Source organism: Chiloscyllium punctatum, chromosome 11 (genome assembly GCF_047496795.1).
Source record: "Chiloscyllium punctatum isolate Juve2018m chromosome 11, sChiPun1.3, whole genome shotgun sequence".
NCBI classification, from domain to species: domain Eukaryota; kingdom Metazoa; phylum Chordata; class Chondrichthyes; order Orectolobiformes; family Hemiscylliidae; genus Chiloscyllium; species Chiloscyllium punctatum.
Genome location: NC_092749.1, coordinates 22,792,163 through 22,812,686, shown reverse-complemented (window position 1 = coordinate 22,812,686; position 20,524 = coordinate 22,792,163). Strand labels below are relative to the sequence as shown.

Here is a 20,524-nt window from a genome sequence, read left to right as displayed (position 1 = left end):
GATGATATAAAGAATGCTAATGATATACCAGGTGAAAAAGGTTGAAAAATGTATAATACCAATTACCTTGAAGTTGTTTCTCTACTTTTTTCAACTCTTGCAGAATTGATGAAATCTCCTTTTAAAAAAAAAAGTGCATTTCATGAAACTGCAGAAACAAATATGTACTGTCAGTCCTCTGCCATGCTTTGTTTTCAGTGAGGGTTAGTGAATAAGGCATGTAAAATGTCAGGTGACCAACTTCTGCTCATTCTCAATAATAGAAGATTGGGTATGATTCCCACCAAGATACCTCACTTTAAGATTGCAGAGATCTCTTATATATTAATTAAGGGTCTCAATCTGCCTTCCTCCACTGCCATAAGAAGCAGGTTAGTGGGTGAGAGTGCAGAGAAAGTTTGAAAGTTGCTTCCCAGAAAGGCTGGTAAGAATGGGGAGGTGGGTAAATCAATTAGCATATACCTTGAGCTCAAGGTGTCACAGTTTCCACCCCCATTATCTACCCAGGCTGAGCAAGAAAAAACAACAACATTTAAGTTAGTGGATGAGGTGTCAATCAAGTGGGCTACTTTGTCCTGGACTGTATCAGTGGAACTGCCTTCATCTAGGCCAGTTGACAGTGTCCATCATATTCCTGACTGTGCCTTGAAAATGATTGAACACTTTCAGGAGTCAGAAGGCAAATTCCCAACTTCTCACAATCCTGTAGCCACAGTATTTAAATAAAAACACATCAACTGTCAACTGTACTCATAACACCTTACCTAACAAGAAAATAATCATTCATACTGAACTTAATGTTTTTAAAAGTTAAAATTTAGTTATAATTAAAGTTACGTGCTGACTAGACAAGACTAATAAGCTAATTTCAAAATCTCACAGGTACATATGCTTAAGAATATGACACATTGCAAGAAATATAATAAACTGTTCGATTTTCAGCTTACCTCAAGATCTCAATATGTGACTTTATTAAAACAAAATTGTACAGGAATAGAAAGTTTCCATTTTTGCCATTTCTGGCAGATAACAGAAGAATACAGAGGCTTCATCTTTTCTGAAATAATTGCAGCTTGAACTGGACACATTATGTTGGAGATTAAGAAGAGGGGAAAGGGAATGAAATATAAAACAACTTACCAAAGTGTATTTAGCCTGACTGATCAAATCAGCCCTGTTCACACGTTAATTCTGATACAATATCCACCTTTCAGGGAATTACATTTCACTAACATAGGGACCTTTCAGATTTACTTCAGAAGCGCCCCTCAACCTTAGCATGGTTATAAAATGGGGCAAGATTAAAATATTAAAATGTTAAAATTGGACATGCAGCAACATTTTCATTTTAGTGAGATGGAGGAGAACTGATAACCAACTGAGGTTTCAACTTTAGAAATTTATGAACACAACCAATTCACGAGTACAAAAATAAAGAAAATAAATCATTTTCAGAATATTATGTAATCAGTGGAATCTAATTATTTTTAATTGGCTTAATTTAGTTAATAGTACTTCTTTGGAGACTGGATTTGCAGGTGCTGATGTTGGACTGGGGCGTACAAAGTTAAAAATCACAACACCAGGTCATAGTCCAACAGGTTTATTTGGAAGCACTAGCTTGATGGTGGTTGATGAAGGAGCAGCGCTCTGAAAGGTAGTGCTGCCAAATAAACCCGTTGGACTATAACCTGGCGTTGTGTGATTTTTAAACTTTGGAGACAGTATGCCAGCAATATTTCACACTGTTACAAAGAGCTTATCAAGACAATAATTCATTAGAAGAGTGTTTTTATTGCTCTTCGACAAATAATCAATCTACTCAAATTTAACATTACAATTTTAAAGTCCTGCAATCTCCTGTCTAACTCCAGATCTCATCAATCCAGTAAGCATCAGTAGCAACGTGTCCTCTCAACAGCAAGTTTCTATGTTAAGACAGAAAATGCTGGAAATATTTAGGTCTGGAAGCATCTGCACAGCAGGAAATACATATTTTGATGTAAGATCTAAAAGAACGGATAAAATCTCAGATCACTTCCTCATAACATCCTAACTCCATGGAGAAACCAACTCTGGTTTTGCTCCCCACAGCTACTACTAGATTAATTCAGATTTACAGCATCTACAGGTAGTTCACCTATAACGTTAGTTTTTAAACACGATATTTCTGTAAAGTGATTTGTGAATTGCCAACTTTTAAAAAAAATGAGGCAAACTCCTTTCTGCTGTATCATGATTCCCATCCCTGGCACTAGGTGTCGCAGGGCAGAGGACTGGACTCCACATCGCCATCATATGATCAGTCAGATCATGCGCTTTCTTGTGAAAGGTACTAGAGTCAGAGATTTACAGCACAGAAACAGACCCTTTGGTCCAACTCGTCCATGTCGACCAGGATATCCCAACCCAATCTAGTCCCACCTGCCAGCACCCAGCCCATATCCCTCCAAACCCTTCCTATTCATATACCCATCCAGATGCCTTTTAAATGTTGCAATTGTGCTAGCCTCCACCACATCCTCTAGCAGCTCATTCCATACATGTACCATCCTCTGCATGAAAACGTTGCTCCTTTGTTCTCTTTTATATCTTTTCCCTCCCACCCTAAACCTATGCCCTCTAGTTCTGGACTCCGCTACCCCAGGGAAGAGACTTTGTCCATTTATCCTATCCATGCCCCTCATGATTTTATAAATCTCTAAGGTCACCCTTCAGCCTCTGACTCTTCAGGGAAAACAGCCCCAGCCTATTTAACCTCATCCTATAGCTCAAATCCACCAACTCTGGCAACATCCTTGTAAATCTTTTCTGAACACTTGCAAATTTCACAACATCCATCCGATAGGAAGACCAGATTTGCATGCAATATTCCAAAAGCGGCCTAATCAAAGTCTTGTACAGCCGCCCAACTCCTGTACTCAATACTCTGACCAATAAAGGAAAGCATACCAAATGCCTTCTTCACTATCCTATCTATCTGTGACTCCACTTTCAAGGAGCTATGAATCTGCACTCCAAGGTCTCTTTGTTCAGCAACACTCCCTAGGACCTTACCATTAAGTGTATACGTCCTGCTAAGATTTGCTTTCCCAAAACATAGCACCCCGCATTTATCGGAATTAAACTCCATCTGCCACTTCTCAGCCCATTGGCCCATCTGATCAAGATCCTGTTACAATCTGAGGTAACCTCCTTCGCTGTCTTCTACACCTCCAATTTTGGTGTCATCTGAAAACTTACTAATTATATTTCTTATGCTTGCATCCAAATAATTTATAAAAATGGATGGAAAGAAATCGACCCAGCACTGATCCTTGTACACTCCACTGGTCACAGCCTCCAGTTTGAATAACAACCCTCCACCACCACCTTCTGTCTTCTTCCACCTTTGAGCCAGTTCTGTATCCAAATGGCTAGTTCTCCCTGTATTCCATAAAATCTAACCTTGCTAACCAGTCTCCCATGGGGAACCTTGTCAGATGCCTTACTGAAGTCCATATAGATCATGTCCACCACTCTGCCCTCCTTAATCCTCTTTATTACTTCTTCAAAAACCTCAATCAAGTTTGTGAGACATGGTATCCCATGCACAAAGCCATGTTGACTATACCTAATCAGCCCTTGCCTTTCCAAATACATGTATATCCTGTCCCTCAGGATTCCCACCACCGAAGTCAGGCTCACTGGTCTTTAGTTCCCTGGCTTGTCCTTACTACCCTTAACTAGTGGCACCACGTTAGCCAACCTCCAGTCTTCCAGCACCTCATCTGTGACTACTGATGATACAAATATCTCAGCAAGGGGCCCAGCAATCACTTCCCTAGCTTCCCACAGAATTCTAGGGTACATCTGATCAGGTCCTGGGGATTTATCCATTCTAATGCTTTTCAGGACATCCAGCACTTCCACATCTACTTCAAGATATCACCATCTATTTCCCTACATTCTATACCTTCAATGTCTTTTTCCATAGTAAACACTGATACTAAACAAATACTCGTCTAGTATCTTCCCCATCTCCACACAAATGCTGCTTGGCTGACCTTTGAGCGGCCCTCTTCTCTCACTAATTACCCTTTTATCCTTAATGTATTGGAAAAACCCTCTGGATTCTCTAACTTTATTTGCCAAAGCTATTTCATTTTCCCTTTTTGCCCTCCTGATTTCCCTCTTAAATATACTCCTACTGCCTTTATGTCTATGCCCGACATATGCTTCCTTCTTTTTCTTAACTAAATCCCCAATTGCTTTAATCACCCAGCATTCCCTACACCTACCAGCCTTTTCTTTCACCCTGACAGGAATATACTTTCTCTGAACTCTTGTTATCTCATTTCTGAAGGCCTCCCATTTTCGAGCTGTCCCTTTACCTGCAAACATCTGCCCCCTCCCCAATCAGCTTTTGAAGGTTCTTGCCTAATATCATCAAAATTGGTCTTCCTCAAATTTAGAACTTCAACTTTTATATCTGGTCTATCCTTTTCCATCACTATTTTAAAACTAATAGAATTATAGTCACTGCCCCCAAAGTGCTCCCCCACTGACACCTCGGTCACCTGCCCTGCCCTATTTCCCAATAGTAAGTCAAGTTTTGCACCTTCTCGAGTAGGTACATCCACATACTGAATCAGAAGATGTTCTTGTACACACTTAAATTCCTCTCCATCTAAACTCTTAACACTATGGTAGCCCCAGTCTATGTTTGGAATGTTAAAATCCCTGACCATAACTACATTATTCTTACAGATAACAGAGATCTCCTTACAAATCTGTTTCTCAATTTCCCTCTGACTATTAGGGCGTCTATAATACAATCCCAATAAGGTGATCATCCCTTTCTTATTTCTCAGTTCAACACAAATAACTTCCCTGGATGTATTTCCAGGAATATCCTCCCTCAGTACAGCTGTAATGCTATCCCTTACCAAAAATGCCATTCCCCTCCTCTCTTGCCTGCCTTTTTGATCTTCCTGTAGCATTTATATCCTGGAACATTAAGCTGCCAGTCCTGTCCATCCCAGAGTCACTTTTCTGTAATTGCTATGATATCCCAGTCCCATATTCCTAACCATGCCCTGAGTTCATCTGCCTTCCCTGTTAGGCGTCTTGCATTGAACTAAATACAGTTTTATTGATCAGCCCTACCTTGTTCTCTGCTTTGTCCCTGCCTGCCCTGACTGTTTGACTCGCTTCTTTTCTCAACTGTACCAGTCTCAGATTGATCACTTTCCTCACCATCTCCCTGGGTCCCATTCCCCCCTCTCCCACACCTTAGTAGTTCAATTCCTCCTGAGCAGCTCTAGCAAATTTCCCTGCCAGTATCTTAGTCCCCTTCCAATTTAGGTGCAATCCATCCATCTTGTACAGGTCACTTCTACCCCAGAAGAGAGACTCCACTGATCCAAAAATGTGAATCCTTCTCCCATACACCAGCTCCTCAGCCATGCCTTCATCTGCTCTATCCTTCTATTTCTGCCCTCACTAACTCACAGCATCAGGAGTAATCCAGATATTACTACTTTCGAGGATCTCCTTTTTAAATTCCTACCTAACTCAATATTCTCCCTTCAGAATCTCCTCTTTTTCCCTTCCTATGACATTGGTTCCAATGTGGACATGACCTCCTGCTAGTCCCTCTCCCCCTTCAGAGCACCCTCTCAGAGACATCCTTGAACCTGGTACCAGGGAGGCAACACACCATTCTGAAAAACATCTGTGCTTCGGATTAAAGAGCCCCCTAACAATCGATCTCTTGAAACCCGACTTAGCCCTCATTGCATTAGAGTTTCAATACCAGAAACTTGGTTGTTCGTGCTACATTCCCCTGAGAATCCATCAAGCCCTACATTTTCCAAAACAGCTTAATGGGGATAGCCACAGAAGACTCCTGCACTCTTACCTTTCCTAGAGAAAATTCATCTATGCGACTGTATCTGCAACATTTTTCCCTTCTTATAACTGCCATCCATCACATCCCCTTGCTCCTGTAAATTCCTCATTGCTTCTAACTCTCTCTCCAACCAATCCATTTGATCAGATAGGATTCGCAACCAACGGCATTTATTACAGATATAATTCACAGTAACATAAACTTTCTTTAAACTCCCACATCCGACAAGAGGAGCATATCACTCTTCTCAAGGCCATTTTTGTTTCTTCTAATCTACAGACCCAGAAAATAGCACTGTTTTATTCCTCTACAAAACACTGCTCCAGACTAACTTAGTACTTATGGCCTATATTTTTAAGTTTAATAAAGAGATATATCTCAATAAAACATAATCAAGAAAGAACTGACTCTACTCACTACTGTAAACTTTCTGTAGACCACACTTAAAAATATTCACTTAGCTGTTTCTATGCCGTGCCCTCTCCCAAACAGGTTCCTCCCAAGATTAGTTGTATATTTCACTGGCCGTTAATTTTCCTAGACGCACTCCGATGTCCAGCGATACATGAATTCAAACAGCAAAGACAGTAACTGCGTAGGTTCAAAGCTGTGTCAGTTAGCAGTGTGAATTTCTTTTCCTCTCTCTCTTTTGCACTGACCTCACCATGTGCTACCTTAGTCTGTTGTTTTGACTTTTGTTTTCTCTAAAGTTCCAAAACAATGCAGCAGCATATAAAACAGAAATTGCTGCTCCTGGAATTTGAAGAAATCACCTCCAACACCTAAAATACCTCAAAAACAAAAGGGGCAGCCTGTTACATCCAGAAAAGCTTCCTGTCCTCCATTTTTGATTACCCAGAATCCTTAATTGTGAAATATTTGTACTAGTTGACTTGAAAAAGCATCATGAAATGTTGGTACAGCGTGAGGACAAGAAGCTGGAAGCAATCTGTTAATATAACAAGTTGAGTTGAGTTAAGAGTGAAATTTCACTGGAATTGACAAAGGAAAAGAACAAGTGTTGAGGAGCAGTTGAAACTTGGTTTTGTTGTTTGTATTAAGAGCTGCTTTTCTCTTTTCGTTTAAAAAATATACGCAGAGCTTAAAAGAATATCTGGAGACTCATGTGAATTTGTGTCAGTGACTAATCACAGTGGTAACCAACTGCGAAAAAATACAAGTACAGCAGCTTGGACGTGGTCAGTCCAGCTGCTCAGGGTGGTCAGAGTCAGGAAAGGAGAGAAAAGTGGGTGGCACACTTACTTTTGATGCATATGTGGAGATGTCCTGCGGGGTTGAGTAGGCTGTGCAGAAGAGATTCAGGGTTAATCAGGGTCAGATGTTAGCAAGGATGAGTGTGAGTGGGGAAGAGGTTGCAGGAAATGGTGGGTACAAGTAGCAGAAAGCGAATGTGAATTATCAATGAGAAGATGGTGGCACCTTTCAATGGCAGAGAAGATCATTGATCTTCTTCCAACATTCTGTGCATTCTTTCAGATGGTTGAGACTACATTAGCCTAGATGGTAACTCTGGTTCAGGTTGGCATGGTTTCAGTAGAATGGCATCTTCTGTTGGCCTGGGAGAAAAGGACATCCTGCCCTGCATCACCCCATCAGCAGCATCTCCATGTTCCTGCCCACAAAAAGAGGCACCAATTTTCCACTGTCTGCCAAGAACAGAGTTAATGTCAGGAACCATGCAGGGCTGGTTGTGGGGGCACACAAGGCTGATAGCTCTTGGCTGGGGGCAGACTATCTTTATAAAGATGGTGCTGCAGCAAAGATGTTAGTCAATTCTGGGATATGCAGCAAATGATGAGTTGTTTTGGGAATGGCACATGGTATAATGATGCTAGAATGTGAGAGACAGACAGCAAAGGGTGGGGTAGGTAATAAGCCAGTGAGGTTTATAAAATAAAGATGATAGATGTCCCCAAGCATCACGATGTGAAACCCTCAGAAAAACTTGATAAAATTGACACTAAGCGAAAGAAATCAAGATTCAGGCCTTGATCTATCGAGGCAGGTTTCATTCTGGGATCTGAGTTGTGCAGCATTACCATTGGATGGAATCAGAAGACAGGCTAGAATGTAGTACAGCCAGCAGGCATAGATGCCAATTGAGAGTAATCAGTTGAAGATTCTGATGAATTGCACTGCACAGTACCATACAACAGGTCAGTTACAACAGGTCAAAATTTAATGTCGCAAGTGTGGTGCTGGAAAAGCACAGCAGGTCAGGCTGCATCTGAGGAGCAGGAGAATCGGCAAAACCCCTTCATCAGGAATAAAGCTGGGAGCCTAGTGGGTGGACAGAGAAATGGGAGGGGGGTGGGACCAGGGGTAAGGTTGCTGTGAGTGCGATAGGTTGATGGAAGTGGGGGTAAAGGTGCTAGGTTGGAGGGGAGGGTGGAGCAATCAGCTGGAAGGAAGATGGACAGGTAGGACAGGTCTTGAGAGCAGTGCCGAGTTGGAAGGCTGGATCTGGGTGGTGGTGGGGTGGGGTGGGGGTGGATGGGGGTGGAGGGGGGCAGGTGGGAAGGGGTGAAATTGAGGAAACTGGTGAAATCCACATTGATGCCATGGGGTTGGAAGATATGATGAGGCGTTCTTCCTCCAGGTGTTGTGTTGGGTGATTATGGAGTGGCGATAGAAGCCGCCCAGAACTTGCATGTCCTCGGCAGGTTGGGAGGGGGAGTTGACGTGTTCGACCACAGGGTGTTAGGGTTGGTTGGTGCAGGTGTTCTCTGAAGCGCTATGAGGAGGTGTCCTGTCTCCCCAATATAGAGAAAACCGCATCGGGAGCAACAGATACAGTAAGTGACATGTGTGGATGTGCAGGTGAAACTTTGATGGGTGTGGAAGGCTCCTTTGATGGAGGTGAGGGGGAAGGTGTGGGTGCAGATTTTGCAATTCCTGCGGTGGCAGGAGGGGAGGGTGGGTTGGTGGGGGGCATGGACCTGACGAGAGTGTCGTGGAGGGAACGGTCTTTACAGAAATCAGAGAGAGGTGGGGAGGGTAACATATCTTTGGTGGTGGGGTCCTTTTGTAGGTGGCGGAAATGGTGGGGGATGATGCGATGTATATGGAGGTTGGAGAGGTGGAAGGTGAGGACAAGGGGGTTCTGTCTTTGTTGCGTTTGGAGGAGTGGGGTTCGAGGGTAGAGGTGCGGGAAGTGGATGAGATGCGCTGGACGGCATCATCAACCTTGTGGGAGGGGAAATTGGGATCTTTAAAGAAGACCATCTCGTGTGTTCTGTGGAGGAATTGGTACTCCTGATAAGGAATAGCATTTTTACAGGAGGCACGGTGGGAGGAGGTGTAGTCCAAGTAGCTGTGGGAGTCGGTGGGTTTGTAGAAGGTGTCAGTGTTGAGTCGGTACCCATTGATGGAGTTGGAGGTGTCCAGGAAAGGGAGGGAGGTGTCTGAGATGGTCCAAGTGAATTTAAAGTCGGGGTGAAACGTGTTGGTGAAGTTGATGAACTGTTCAACCTCCTCGTTGGAACACTGATGCAGTCATCAATGTAGTGGAGGAAAAGGTGGAGAATGGTGCCACTGTAACTGCGGCAGATGGACTGTTGCACATGGCCGACAAAGAGACAGGCATAGCTGGGGCCCAAGCCAGTGCCCATGGCTACCTATTTCACCAGTAGGAAGTGGGAGGATTCAAAAGGAGAAATTATTGAGGGGGAGGACCAGTTTAGCTAGACGAATTAGTGTGTCCGTGGAAAGGGACTGATGGGGAGGTCGAGAGGGGAAGAAAGAGGGCTTGGTGGCTCTGGTCATGGCGGATGGAGGTGTATAGGGACTGGATGTCCATGGTGAAGGTGAGGCATTAGGGGCCAGGGAAACAAAAGTCTTGGAGGTGGAGGCGGAGGGTGTGGGTGGATTCCTGAACCTATGTGGGGAGTTCCTGGACCAGGAATAGGACAGTATCGAGGTACGTGGAGATGAGTTTGGTGGGGCAGAAGCAGGCAGAGATGATAGGCCAGCCGGGGTAGTCAATCTTGTGGATCAGGCTTGAGGGAAAGGAAGGAAAGTTATAGAAAATATAATCTGAGAATTATCAATTTAATCTAGAGTGCATCAAAGAGTGGAGCAGACTTGATGGGATGAATGCTCTGCATGTTATGGTGCAGAGTCCAATGCGCTTATCTATCAATGAGTAGGCAACATTCAGCTTAACATCAAGGTAACACAGTGCTCTACAAAACAGGTTGTGCAAAGAACAAAGTGAATCGATCTACTAAAGGCTGGGGAAAAGGTAAATATCCACCTTCCTGGTAGAAACAGTTCACTCAAATTCAGACTACATCCACACAAATGTAAAGAAAAGTCAGAGTACTCAGGGCAAAAGGAAACCTTTTGCAACGTGGTTCAAGAGGCTTGAACATCCATACAAGCCTCTTAGCTACAGTTAACCACCAACCTTTAACTCATTAGAAACAAACAAAAGTAGGTGTTCCAGCTCTCAATTTATCCTTGCTTGTGGAAGAGGCTGACTAAAATTTTCAGCCGAATCTAGATCGCATTCACTCATCAAGTGTGTTAAAAGATTGAGAGTCCTCGGGTAACAAACCTCATGCAGAGAGATGGTTTGCTAGACAGATTATCAATTATCACCATCAATAAACCTTTTATAATTTATCTTTATAAGTGTATATACAAGTTAAACAAATTACAATTTTCAAAAAGCTTCATATCTAGTGTAAATACCAAAATTCCTGGATTAGTCTTTACTAATAAGATAACTGTAAATAAATCAATTGGAAGGGCAAAGAATTTTCAGACAGTTTTTCATGGGATGCCAATATTAGGCACTTTGTCTTTCAGATGACAAATTTAATATTTCACCAATCACATCCAAACAATGAACCATTCAACCATATTATTGTATAGTGTACATTATGATAGATTCTCAGTGTAGAACTCTACCTGAGAACATGTGACAATTAATTCACTTTCAGCTCTAGCTTATTTTTGTTGTGGAATCACTGAACTGTAGATTTAAGCTCTGCACAAGAGATTTGTACGCATCGTGTGGGTTTATGCTTCTGTGGAGTACTGCACTATTACTGCACTGCAGTCTTTTTGCTCAGATGTAAGAGGACCTGTCTAACTTCTAAGGTGGATATAAAGTATCCCAGCCAATATCCAGAGGAAAGCATAAGGCTTTCCACCCGAAACGTTGACTTCTCCACCTCCTGATGCTGCCTGGCTTGCTGTGTTCTTCCAGCCTCTTGCCAGTCTATTTTGGATTCCAACATCTGCAGTGTTTTTTGTCTCTTTCAGTGCAGAGTGACACCAATAGTGTGGGTTCAATACCTGCACTGGCAGAAATCACTAAGAAGGACTTACCTTTTCAACCTCATCCCTTTCCTGAGCTGTGGTGACCTTTAGGTTAAACCACCTCCAGTCATCTCTCTAATGGTCTATGGTCTGGTAAGACTATAGTAACTTTACCTTATTCTGGATTACAACTTTTGTCTTAGAATCGTATCTAAACTAAACGAAATAAAACGCTGCAAATCCTCAAGACATGTGGGGCAGCTGTGTGAACATTCAGATTTTTCAACTCCTAACAGTCAAGATTTTGTACACATATGCATGCACTAGCTGTACAGTATAAGTTAAAAAAAAATCAATTGAACCTTATCTCAGAAATGTGACATACCAAAGTGTAATATGGTTATAAAAAAAGGGAGAAAAGATAATCACACCCACTACGTTTGTGCACATGCAAATACTTGGGATAGCATATTTACCTGGATAACTAACAGACGACAGAGTTGGGAATAAGGGGTATTTTTAGGATAGCAATTTGAAAGTAGTGGAGTGCCACAGGGATTGGTGCAGAGACCACAACTAATTACAATATAATGATTTAGATAAGGAAACTGAAGGTATTATCACCATTCTTGCAGATGATACAAAAATAGTTGGGAAGATAACACAATGAGTCAACAGAGGAATATGGACAAGACAGGTTCAGTCACTAAACAAAAACTTGGCAAATAAAATATAATGTAGGCTTTGGGGGTCCTTGTGCTTAAATCATAAAGCTAACATTCAAGTTCAGCAGGTAATAGAGAAAAGGCAAGTATATTATTAGACTTTAATTCAAAGGGAATGAAGTATAAGAATGGGAAGGTCTTACTAAAACTATACAAGACATAGTCAGACCATACCTAAAATACTGTGAACAGCTTTGGTTCTATCTAAGGGCAGATACACAAGTACTGGAGGCATTTCCTCAATCCTGTTATTTCTTGTGAATTGTTCGGAGGAGTGCAAGATGAAAAACTTTGATAAAGCATGTTTTTTTTAAACACAGTTTGGTTTGTAATATGTGCATTCTTTTCATATTTGCATTCTACTTCCACAGATAAATTTTCTTCTTTTGCATTTGATGTGTCTTTTTAACTACAACAATTTTGATAGTACCTGGATTACTGTGAACTAAAAGGCAACGGAAACTACAAATCTTAAATTTTAAAAGGAATACTCCAAAAGGGCAATGGGGTGAAAGTAGGTAATGAAAGATCTTTCAAACAGCTGTGACAGACATGATGAGTTGTATTCGTCGTTCTATACATTTCGACAAAGGTATGAATTCCTCAATTAGACAGAATCATAGTTCAATTGCCTTCATTTTCCCTCTGCTGTATGATTGCATCCAAACACATTCATATCTAATAGGCATATACACTTAAGCACAGCAGTGTGAATAATGTTTTTACATATTGAAAAAAGTATAACTTATCAGGATTGATAAAGGATAGTTAATGGACGTAGAATACATGGACTTTCAGAAGACTTTTGATTAAAGTCTCTGACAGAAGGTCGCTTAGCAAAATTAAAGTTCATCTGGAGGGAAAAATATTTGGAAGGGAATGTACTTGGTCATACTAGAATTTCAGATTGAAGTATACAAGACAAGTTGGACCAGTATGTGTCATTCACAAGTTTTGCTATTTTTTCTTTACATGGTAGGTGGTAATGTACTGACATGGATTAAACATTAGTTAACAAGCAGATAACAAAGTGGGAACATTCATGCATTGGCAGTGCACTTCAAGGATTGTTGCTTGCTGTTCACAAGTCCGTGATTTGGAGATAGGGGCCAAATGTAATATTTCCAAGTTCAAGGATAATACAAAGCATGGTGGGAATGTGTGGTTTGAAGATGATGCAAAGCAGGTACAAGAGAAATTGGATAGAATCAAAGTGGGCGAGATCACGATAGTTTCAATATAACATGGAAACATGCAAGTTTATCCTACTTTGGTGGGACTAATAGACATGTAGAGTATTTCTTAAATAGCAAGTTAGAAAATGTAGATGTATAAAGGGATCGGAGTATCCTTATCAATAAGCCTCTGCAGGCCAACATGCAAACATTTAGAAAGGTGAACAGTATATCAGCTTTTAATCACAAGGAAGTTCAAGAGCAGGAGTAACAAAATTTTGCTTCAATTGTATGGAACCCCCACTTGCTATGTGCAGTTTTGTACCTTTAATTGAGGAAAGAGATATTATGGCCTAACAGGGAATGCAACAAAGGTTCAGCAGGCTGTACTGTGAAGAAAAATTAGGCTTGGATTATCTACAATTTTGAAGAATGAGAGATACTCCTATTGAAATCTACCAAAGTACAAAGGGACAGATAGATGGAGGAAAGATGTTTCCGCTGGCTGGGGAGTCTAGAACAAGAGGGCAATTTCAAACTACCAGGAATTCACTTAGATGAAGCTATAATGAGAGAATTTTTTTTGTGGTTTTACATAGAGTTGTGCACCTTTGGAATTATTTACCAAAGGGGCTGTGTAGGCTCTCCAAAGTAAAGATTAAAAGATTTCTAAATATTAATGATAGGGTGATAGTGTGCAAAAAAGGCATCGAAGTGCAAGATCAGGCATGACTGCACTGAATGATGAAGCAGGCTGAATGGTCTACTTCTCCTTCTATTCTCTTCCTTCACCTTTGCTATTTTCACAGCTTGTAGCCATCAGTATCCCAAGACATAACAGTGAAGAGGAGGGAAGAGAGAGAAGTGCAAAGCTTTGGTTGGGCTGTGGTGGGGTATTGTGGAGGTGAAAGGGAGGAAGAACTATGAGATTGAGAGAGAGATGCATAATACAGAAGAGAAGGTGGTAAGAATTAGGGAAAACAGATAATAGTGGGAGAGTGAGAATGAAAAAGAAAAGCAAAAGAGCCAGAATCAAAAGCAACTCTGTGCTATCGTTTGTTTCTCAACAATTATTTGGTTTTGAAGTCTTGACACATTTACTGAAAAATTGCATCTTCTTGCCTGAAATCAAAACATCAATTACAGAAGGAAAGCACTCTACTATTTGATAGTATTACAATCCATTTTTTTATTAATATATGGAATAGTCTATAAGAATTTAAGGGCAAATCATGCATATTCTTAGAAATAAATCCTTTATTGCCCACACTGCAAATGACAGAACTTGTGCTACAACTGACAAATTTATCTGACCAAGGCAAAGAAATCAAATTAACAAGTAGCTATGGGAGTCAAAGCCACACAATCTCTTAGTGGTGAGTCAAAGTTATACTGTACAAAAAATTTTTTTTCAACTAAAAACTAAAAAGTGCATTCTGTGCTGATTAGATGTAGTTTCTTTTAACTGAACTTGAAATTAAGATGCCCAACTGTATAAAGAAGCAACATATAATCAAGCTGAAGAATGCAAAAAGAACAGTTCTGACTTCTGTAAAGCAGCAAACAAAGGGTAGAAATCAAGTTCACAATCATATCTAGAGGCCACAGGATTACTGAGAGTTGGATCTCAGGCCTCAATATTACTGTTGACGAAACTGCTGGAGCTGATCACACCTCCACAGATTACTTCTTACAAACACCACATTGCAGGGCCACATGGTTCACTGGCAGCAACCCTCAGGCAGGCTCAGCAGAAGTAAAGGAGAGCTGCCATGAAAGCATATGGAGTTAAGAGCTCTAATCCAAGTTACCATTAACTAATTTCTTGACGTGAACCTTCAACAGGCATTAGGTCCTTAATTTACAGCTTAGGGGTGGGATTAACATTTGCACAAACGGGTGACAAAATGCACCATCAACAAACTACTCCACTTGTTGTCCTATAAATGCCAGGAAAGTAGGTATACAAATACCAATTTCTAGTATTAAACTTGTTTCACCAACAATAAAGGGTGTTCCCTTGACCTATAATATTTCCAAGGTGACAATTAAAAAAAAAACTGTCCACAATTTGTGCAACTCAACAAGGTGCCAGTAGTATTTTCAACTACCCTGTTAGATAGAAGATTATAAAGTGTAAAACTAACAAGGAAGCAACGATCACCTACAGAGTGTTGCTGCTTCTTTCTCACCTTATTTGATGTTTTCAGAATAGGAACTTCACTCTCCGATCGCATTTTGTTTTCAATTTCTTCCCAATTTCTGTCTTCATTTTTGAACAAAATCCTGCAAGCAGCAAGTTTAAAATATCACCAATGATTTTGTGTCCAAGTAGAAAATACGTGCTTTCCCTATCACTCTCATTTACTTATGATCACAACTAAGTCTTCCTTAACGCCACATAAACCATCTCTGAACAGAATGGTTAGTTCAGAATTTCATTTAATGTTTTAAACTGTGCAAAATATTTTTGTTTCCTCATCACCACTAGCATTTTACCAGTGAGTTTTACTGCCTTAACTTGTAACAAGGGTTTTTGCAGAACACATCCTTCTTCCACATGAAGAAATAACAAGGTCACCACCTTCTTTATTTCTTCATTACACTTGGACGTATTCAACTAGGAGTATGATATTTCCAACAATAGGTAAAGATCCTACAGACATTTTCAACGTTAAATAATCAATCTGATGAAAGAATTTTGCAATGTATTTACTGTGCACATTTTAATATGCTGATTAAAATGTAACACTCCTACAACACCATAGTTGCATTCCTGTGCAATGCCATGTTATAGAAAATCATGCAATAGAAATAATGGAACCTATGGGAAAAACTGGGTGAGGGGTGAACCATCAAAAATAAGTTAGCCTAATACAAATGATAGAACAGCCTACATAGATTTTGACATGTTATATGGTACTGTGCAGTGCAATTAATCAGAATCTTCAACTGATTACTCTTGATTGGCATCTACACACACTGGCTGCACTACATTCTAGCCAGTCTTCTGATTCCATCCAATGGTATCGCTACATAAGTCCGATCCTAAAATGAAATGTGCCTTGATACATCAAGGGCTGAAACTTAATTTCTTTCGCTTAGTGTCAGTTTTGTCAAGTTTTCTGAAGGGTTTCACATTGCGATGCTTGGGAACATCTATCACTTTATTTTACAAAGCTCACCTGATTTAGTTGAAAAATGTGGTGCTGGAAAAACACAGCAAGCCAGGCAGCATCCGAGGAGCAGTAGAATCGACATTTCAGGCATAAGCCCTTCTTCAAGAACGAGAGGGCTTATGCCCGAAACGTTGATTCTCCTTCTCCTCGGATGCTGCCTGACCTGCTGTGTTTTTCCAGCACCACAGTTTTCAACTCTGGTCTCCAGCATCTGCAGTCCTCACTTTCTCCTACCTCACCTGATTTCGTACCCAACCCCACCTCATGGTGTCTGTCTGTCTGTCTGTCTGTCTCTCTCTCTCTCACACACACACACACACACACACACACACACACACACACACACACACACACACACACACACACACACACACACACACACACACACACACACACACACACACACACACACACACACACACACACACACACATTCTAGCACCATTATACCATGTGCCATTCCAAAACAACTCACCATTTCCTGGATATCCTAGAATTGATCAACATCTGTGGTGCAGCACCATCTTTATAAGGATAGCTCTTGGCTGGGGGCAGACTATCAGCCTAGTATGCCCCCACAACCAGCCCTGCATGGCTCCTGACATTGGCCCTGGATGTGGCAGACAAGGGAAAACTGGTGCCTCTTTGTGTGGGCTGGAACCTTGAGATGCTGCTGACGGGATTGGGTGATGCAGAGGCAGGATGTCCTTTTCTCCCAGGCCAGAGGAGACCATTCTACTGAAACCATGCCAACCTGGACTAGAGTTACCTTCCAGGCTAATGCAGTCCAACCAAATAATGCACCAAAGGTGAGAAGATCAATGACCTTCTCCATTCTGCCAGTGAAAGGTGCCATCTCATTGAAACCTCATTCACTCTCTGCTACTGTACCACCATTTCCTGCCACATCTTCCCCACTCACTCTTATCCTCACTAACATCTGACTAACCCTGAACCTCGTCTGCACAGCCTACCCACCCCTCAGGACATCTCCACACATGCATCAAAAGTAACAGCGTGCCACCCACTTTTCTCTCCTTTCCCCACAATCTGCAGTTTCCTGACTCTGACAACCTTGAGCAGCTGACTGACCATGTTCCAGTCCCAGTACTGGTATTTGTTTGAAGTTGGTTGCCATTGTGATTAGTCACTGAAACAGATTCACATGAGTCTGCAGATACTGGATCATATCTAAACAATGTTTTCAAAGAAAGAGAAAAGCAGCTCTTAATACAAACAACAAAGCCAAGTTTCAAACTGCTCAACTGTCCTTTTACTGCTGGTCAATTCCAATGAAATTTCACTCTTACCTCAACTCTTAAGTTTTTAAATTAACAGATTGCTCACAGCTTCTTATCATCAGGCTGTAAAGACATTTTCATGATGCCTTTCCAAGTCCACTAGCACAAACATTTCACAATACCTTTCACAAAGCTCTCCATGAGAAAGCGCGTGATGCTGACGTGGAGTCAAGTCCTCTGTGCACTACAACACCTAGTACCAGGAATGGGAATCATGTAACAGTAAATGGGAGCTCGCTTCACAAAGAAAATGGTCAGAAATTCACAAATTGAATTGAATTGAATTTACTGTCATGTGTACTGAGGCACAGTGAAAAGCTTTGTCTTGCGAGCAATACAGACAGATCACATAGTTAAGTAGCATAGATAACAGAATTTAGATTAGATTAGATTCCCTACAGTGTGGAAAACAGGCCCTTTGGCCCAACAAGTTCACACCGACCCTCCGAACAGTAACCCACCCAGACCCATTTCCCTCTGACTAATGCAGCTAACACTATGGGCAAGTTAGCATGGCCAATCCACCTGACCTGCCCATTTTTGGACTGTGGGAGGAAACTGGAGCACCCGGAGGAAACCCACGCAGACACAGGGAGAATGTGCAAACTCCACACAGACAATCAGCCCAAGGATGGAATCGAACCTAGGTCCCTGGTGCTGTGAGGCTGCAGTACTAACCACTGAGCCCCTGTGCCACCCCAGTAAATAACAGGTAAACAGTGGCAAAAACAAAAACACAGCTACAGGCGAATGTTAAGAGTTTGAGAGTCCACTCAGTATTCTAACAACAGTAGGGTAGAATCTGTAACAAAACCAGCTGGTGCATGTATTCAGGGTTCTGTACCTTCTCCCTGATGGTAGAGGTTGTAGAAAAACATTGCCAGGGTGGGATGGATCTTTGAGAATGCTGGCAGCCTTTCCTTGACAGAGGGCTTGGTAGATGGATTCTATAGACGGGAGGTTGGCCTTTGTGAGTGCCCAGGCCGAGTGCACCACTTTCTGTAACCATCTCCGATCTTGAATGATACAGTTCCATAACAGGTAGTGATATAACCAGACAGAATGCTCTCAATGGCGCACCTATAAAAGTTGGCAAGTGTATTTGCCAACATGTCAAATTTCCTCAGCTGCCTGAGGAAGGAGAGACGTTGTCGGGCCTTTGTAACCAGTGCATCCACATGAAAAGTCCAAGAAAGCCTGTTGTGGATGACCACTCCAAGGAGCTTGACACTCTCCATTTGTTCCAGCTCTTTCCTGTTAATGTGTAGGGGGGCATGAGTAAATCCCGCCGAAAGTCAATAATGAGTTCCTTGGTTTTGCTGGCATTGAGAGCTAGGTTGTTCTCAGTGCACCATTTTTCCAGGTTTTCCACCTCCCGTCTGTAGTCTGTTCGTCGCCATCTGAGATTCGACCGACGGGGGGGGGGGGGGGGGGGGGGGGGGTGTCATCCGTGAATTTGTAAATGGCATTTTATCAATGAATTTGTAAATGGAATTAGGCTGGTATTTGGCAACGCAGTCATGGGTATATAGTGAGTACAGTAGGGGGCTGAATATGCACCTTTGGAGGCTCCAGTGTTGAGTGTTAGTGAGGATGAAATATTGTCCTCAATCTTCACTGATTGTGGCCTGTGGGTCAGGAAACTGAGGATCCAGATGCAGAGAGTGGAGCTTAGTCAGAGAACCCCAAGTTTATTAATCAGTCTCAAGGGGATAAATGTTGAAGGCTGAACTGCAGTCAATGAATAGGATTCTTACGTCGCTATTCTTGTCTTCAAAATGTTCTAGGGAGGAGTGAAGGGCAAGTGATTTGGCATCAGATGTGGATCGGTTGGTCCAACAGGCAAATTGGAATGGGTCAAGAGAGTAGTGGGGAAGGCGGGGAAGGCCATGACCAGCCTTTCAAAGCACTTCATGACCACCGAAGTTATGGCCACTGGGCGGCAGTCATTGGGAAATGCTGCATGAGCCTTCTTAGGTGCAGGGATGATGTTGGCCCTCTTGAAACAGGCAAGGACAGTGGCCTGCTGCAGGGAGAGGCTGAAGATGTCTGAGAAGACCTCTGCCAGTTGATCTGCGCATGCTCTGAGTGCTAGGCCTGGTACTCTATCTGGTCCCATTGCTTTCCTTGGATTCACACGAAGGAAAACTGATCTGACCTCTGATACAATGACTGTTAGGATAGATTAGTCAGGATTTGTCAAAATAGGTGTTACCTCTCTGCCAAAATTCTGCTCAAAGCGAGCATAGACGGAATTGAGACGATCTGGGAGAGATAGGTCATCGTCTGCTATCTTGCACAGTCTCTTTTTAGAACCTATGATGTCATTCAGTTCTTGCCAGAGTTTCTGGGTGTCTGGTTTAGATTGGTATTAGTCCTTGGCTGTCTTAATGGTTCTATGAAAGTCATACTTGGATTCCTTATATTTGAGTGGGTCTCCTGATCTGAAGGCCTCACGCCTGGTTTTTAGCAGGCTCTGTATGTCCTGGTTCATCCACGGTTTCCTGTTGGGGAACACCCAGTTTGACTTCCTTGGTATGCAGTCCTCCATACACTTGTTAATAAAGTCCGTGACGGTGGTGGCGTATTCGTCCAAGGTACCTGTGGATGTTTGAACATGGCACAATCAGCTGATTCCAGACAGCACTGGAGTTGATTCTCTGCCTTCTGACCAGCACTGGACCTGTATCCACAAGGGAGTCTGCTTGAACTTTTGCCTGCAAGTCGGGAGAAGAAGCTTGGCATTGCGGTCAGAGTTCCTGAAATGAGGGCGGGGAATGGAGCTGTGGACATCCTTCACAGTAGTATCATAGTGGTATAAAATGTTCGGGGCCCCTGGTGGGGCAGGCAATGTTCTGGTGGTACTTGGGCAACACCTTCCTTAGATTGGCTTGACTGAAGTCGCCAGTCACAATAAACAGGGCCTCGGGGTGTTGTGTCTCCAGGGTGTTAATGGTGGAGT

General features: G+C 42.1%; 1 protein-coding gene across 17 annotated transcripts in view; it reads right to left on the bottom strand.

Annotated features, from left to right (window-relative positions):
* The window catches only part of cep170aa (centrosomal protein 170Aa), a 164,901-nt gene that overhangs the window by 4,021 nt on the left and 140,356 nt on the right, over positions 1 to 20,524 (bottom strand). For all 17 annotated transcript variants that reach the window (XM_072580474.1, XM_072580483.1, XM_072580480.1 and 14 more), the window contains 2 exons: positions 15,275 to 15,368; positions 67 to 118 (listed from right to left, as the gene is read on the bottom strand). In XM_072580474.1, coding sequence (XP_072436575.1) covers positions 67 to 118; positions 15,275 to 15,368 — 146 coding nt within the window. The remainder of the gene's footprint in view (positions 1 to 66; positions 119 to 15,274; positions 15,369 to 20,524) is intronic.